The sequence below is a fragment of the Trachymyrmex cornetzi genome, unplaced genomic scaffold, assembly GCF_001594075.2.
Source record: "Trachymyrmex cornetzi isolate Tcor2-1 unplaced genomic scaffold, Tcor1.1 scaffold11, whole genome shotgun sequence".
NCBI classification, from domain to species: Eukaryota; Metazoa; Arthropoda; class Insecta; order Hymenoptera; family Formicidae; genus Trachymyrmex; species Trachymyrmex cornetzi.
In genome coordinates, this window is record NW_017295653.1 from 2,288,894 (window position 1) to 2,293,369 (window position 4,476).

General features: G+C 36.3%; 2 protein-coding genes across 3 annotated transcripts; one reads left to right on the forward strand and one right to left on the reverse strand.

Annotated features, from left to right (window-relative positions):
* Positions 1-903: 903 nt before the first annotated feature.
* Positions 904-2,698, forward strand: LOC108762182 (40S ribosomal protein S15Aa). 2 transcript variants are annotated; one of them, XM_018509086.1, is made up of 4 exons: positions 904-996; positions 1,858-1,992; positions 2,084-2,249; positions 2,568-2,661. In XM_018509086.1, the coding sequence occupies exons 2-4, from the start codon at positions 1,860-1,862 to the stop codon at positions 2,659-2,661; spliced, it is 393 nt and encodes a 130-aa protein (XP_018364588.1). In that variant the 5' UTR covers positions 904-996; positions 1,858-1,859. The 2 variants fall into 2 exon arrangements, with proteins under 2 accessions (XP_018364588.1, XP_018364595.1); XM_018509093.1 differs by lacking the exon at positions 904-996 and having other exon boundaries at positions 1,860-1,992; positions 2,568-2,698.
* Positions 2,699-2,738: 40 nt separating this feature from the next.
* On the reverse strand, positions 2,739-3,353 carry LOC108762196 (uncharacterized). The gene is made up of 2 exons (XM_018509103.1): positions 2,980-3,353; positions 2,739-2,904 (listed from the first exon to the last, which is right to left on the reverse strand). The coding sequence occupies exons 1-2, from the start codon at positions 3,258-3,260 to the stop codon at positions 2,826-2,828; spliced, it is 360 nt and encodes a 119-aa protein (XP_018364605.1). The 5' UTR covers positions 3,261-3,353; the 3' UTR covers positions 2,739-2,825.
* Between the last annotated feature and the right edge of the window lie 1,123 nt (positions 3,354-4,476).

Below are 4,476 nucleotides of genomic sequence, written 5' to 3' on the forward strand. Positions count from 1 at the left end.
GAGCCGTGATCAATCGGGATCACCCCATTATGAGACCGTTTTCCTAAATTTTCCCAAACTATTCCCAAATTATTCCAATTAAAAAAAGTGAGAAATCTTAAATTTATCTGCTAAATATACGACGGTATATCCTCTCCAAAGACATAGAGAATGGACTTGCGCGATCCGTATCTAAGTAATGTATCAAATGTGGTCGACAATAATGAGAGAGAAGTTCGTTGGAGACGGCCAATTCCCCTCTCATTCTCTCTCCCATTACATCATTGAATGGAAAGAAATAGAAATGGCCGTCTGCCACGGTCCCTCTCTCTCAACCCTATCGACCATTTTGACACACGGATTGCGCAGTCCATTCTCTATGGACCGATTGTTCCACCTTTTGGTAAATTTTACCTGTGAGGTAAATCTGGTAATCTATGTGATTGGGTAATTTTGCTACTTATACCCAACAGGTAAAATTTACCAAAAGGTGGAACAACCGGCTCTATGGCCGGTATTCATAGGCCGGTATTCATAGTCGGTTCTTATTTTAAGACCGTCTTAAGTAATGTCTTAAGTCGCTAATGCGGCCTTCTGATTGGTTCATGACTTCTTAAGACCGTACTTAAGACGGTCTTGAATATAAGATCTGACTATGAATACCGGCCATAGTCGATTTTTATTTCAATATCGTCTTAAGTAATGCCTTAAGACGCTAATGCAGCCCTCTGATTGGTTCATGACTTCTTAAGACCGTACTTAAGACGGTCTTGAATATAAGATCTGACTATGAATACCGGCCTATGTCTTTCAGGTTCCTCTCTGGTTTTCATCAAAGTGACAGGAATACGAAGTTCCAATTATGCGCACGCGTAGAAAACGCTAGCGACACTCGACTGACTCGACAGTGCCGTCTCTGCCGATAGTAGCGACGCCAGCGACGCGGGTTTGCTTCCTTTTTATGTTCACGTTGAATTCGCGTGTACGGTACCGCCACAAGTAAATTGCGAATCGCAGGTAATCTTTCGTGATAAAACCCATCAACTTCATATTAATGCGGTGAACGGTGCGTTAAATCCATTTGTGTATCCCGATGATGGTATTTAATGCTCGGCACGAAACGTTCGTAAGATATTTGCGATGCGAAATGAACCGGTGCAATCGTTCCATCGTTTCTTTCACCAGCTGTTTTCCGCTTAAATCGCAAAAAGTGTATCGCAAAGATATGAGCGTTACGATATAATTGAAGAATCTTATAAAATTTACTTTTGTGTGTATAGTGCAACAATTAGTTTATTTGTTTACTGTGCCTTGTTTGAAGGTTAGGTTAGGTTATCTCTTGTGGCATCTGTAATGTTCCTGTAATAATAGAGAAACTATTATAGGAACCCTAGGCATTCATGGATGAAATTACAATATTTAAATTTGTATAGCTTGTAACTGTACATTTATTTTTTAGTAACCATGCAGTAATAAGTTTATTATATAGCTGGTTGCATTGCATTATACTTGCTGAAACTTGTTTAAGCTTTCTGTAAGATATGCAATTGGTGCCTCTCAACAAAAAACACAATAGGTTTGTTCTATTCAGCTGAACTTTGTGCACAGTTTATCTTTTTTTCTTTTTTTTTGACATTGGAAAAAAAAAGAAGACTATGTAAGAAGTTCAGCTAAAAAGAACAAGTCTTCTAGTGTAATACATGATTATTTCATTTTTCTTTAACATTGGTAAATAGTAAGAATGTAATGATTTACTATATTACACTGTGTTCTTGTTGGAAAGCATTTAATTTCAGAGTATATCGAGGAATAAAACATGATTGCATATGTAAATATATATAAGTTGTTTGATTAATGTTTGCGACGTTTGGCTTTTAGCCATGGTGCGTATGAACGTTCTTAGCGACGCCTTGAAGGCAATCAACAATGCTGAAAAACGTGGAAAGCGGCAGGTATTGCTGCGACCCTGTTCCAAGGTGATTGTTAAATTCTTGACTGTCATGATGAAGCATGGTAAGTGATATGTTACTTACATATGTACTTATGTATAAATATAAATATATATATATTTATAAATACATATATATATATATTTTTTATGCAGGGTACATTGGAGAGTTTGAAATTGTGGATGATCATCGCAGTGGGAAAGTAGTAGTGAATCTTACAGGAAGGTTAAACAAATGCGGCGTCATTTCACCTAGATTTGACGTACCTATCAATGACATCGAGAAGTGGACCAACAATCTCTTACCTTCTCGACAGTTTGGGTAAGTCTTTATTTAATATATGAGAAATTGTCTCTTACATTTGCTATATAAAATATAAATAGTTTTGTTCCTGTTTATTTTTATTACTAAAATAAATTCATATAATATATAGTATATTATACTAGCAAGAATAAAATTAAATAAGAAAGTTATACTTGAAAGATTACTCAGTTCAAGTGAAAAATCTGTTCAAAGTTATTATAAAATTATTATTGAGCATTTACATGTTCAGTGTAATATTTTAATGTATGAATTGTGTTAATTAAACTTTAAAGGAAATAATTATATAATACACATTTATTTCTATTTATGCCTCAGATATGTTGTATTGACAACTAGCGGAGGAATTATGGATCATGAGGAAGCGAGGAGAAAACATCTTGGAGGGAAAATATTGGGATTTTTCTTCTAATTTTTTAGTTTAAGTAAATAAAGATGTAAACACAAAACATGTTTAAGTAATCTTTCGATGAAAATCGAATATTTTAATCCACGAAAATTTTTATTCCATTCTAAGTTTTGTTTACATTGCATGCCTTTGAGACGTAAGTATTTTTTATAAGCATCGTTTTTCACTCAAGATTTCTTCGCTCCATTGATTGTTAATTCCAGTAATGTGAGCAGATTTGCTTGTCTTGCCTGTCTTATTATATTCCTAAAGAATCGCCTCATAATCATCATTGTAAATGACCTGAATTGTAAATAAGAATACATTGATGGATCTATTTACCGGGAGCAGAAAGGAGGAGGAGGAGAATCAACGAGGCCGTCGCGAGCCAAAATACGTCTATCTAGCAGTTGGACCAGATATTCATAAGGATCATAGGGTCGACGTAGTAGAAGCTCGCCGAGCAGAGAATCGATGATGTCGTGAATCCCTTTTTGTTTTAAATACGACACCGCATTTTGCATGTTTCGTGGCGCGTGTTGAACAGTATCATTTTTAGGATGCACATTGGACATTTCTCCAATTTCTCGTTGCTTCGAAAGCGAGTTTAAATAATTCTCCATCGTCCATTTGTCATGGATTCGGAATTCAAATAATTCGCGATAGCGAATTTTTTACGATCGTCCAATCTCCATCGTTCTCTCTCTCTCTCTCTCTCTCTCTCTCCCCATCTTATTTTAGGTAAAAAAAAATGCGAAATTCCTGACTCAAGGCTGCCAATTTGCGAGGTAATATAATAAATTTCTCTATTAAATTGGACTTGAAGTTGCCAATATCAAAAAATAAATTGTCCTAGATAGGCTGCGTTTCACTTAACGCTCCTAAATTATTAAAACGTTTATTCACCCTGCTCATGCAGGCATAATGAAGGAAGGCAATGGCAAACCACCGAGAGTATCTTTGCCATGAGCACTTCTCTAATAAATCGTTGTTCGGAATCGATGTTAAACTGTAGATCCCATATGACTTAGCGCTTCAAACGCTACAGAGCATTTGTAGCACTGATATGACTGGTCCATTTGATGCTTCGGAACGCTCCCAGCAACTCTGATTACGTCATCGTTTTTGCTCTCACTTCGTTTCAACTGCCTCACCTCGGGAGGTGGGTTGGCTGGAGCGTTCATGTAGCAATTGTAGCATTCGAAATAGTAATGGACCAATCGGAGCGTAGCGTTTGGAGCGTAACGTTAAGAGCATTTGAAAGAAGCAAGTGGACCGCAGTCTGTGTACAACCAGCGTGCGCGCACCACAGACATATAAGAAAAGTCATCACGCTCGGTCACAAGCAATAGGATTGGGAAGAGAGAGAAGAGAGATATGGTTTTAAGTTTAAACTTGTATAAAACAGATAAGAGCATTTGAAAGAAGCAAGTGGACCGCAGTCTGTGTACAACCATGATAAAAAGACAAGGGTATGCTCATGCGCATGACCAATCAGATTTTTGTCCTTGCTTACGCCACTGTTCAGCAATTTCAGATTGTTTTGGAAAGGTAAAATATTTAATTTTACTTCCCTCAGTTTTTTTTGTTTTTTTCATATAATTGCCGCATCACGCTCGGTCACAAGCAATAGGATTGGGAAGAGAGAGAAGAGAGATATGGTTTTAAGTTTAAACTTGTATAAAACAGAGGGTCTTGTGTAATAAATTATGAAACGTTTGTTTACTTCGCTCATGTGGCACTTTAAGTTAAATTTTTAATATTATTATTATTATTGAAATAATGATAATATTAATAAATTTAAACTTAGTCATTATGCCACATGAGCGGAGTAAACAA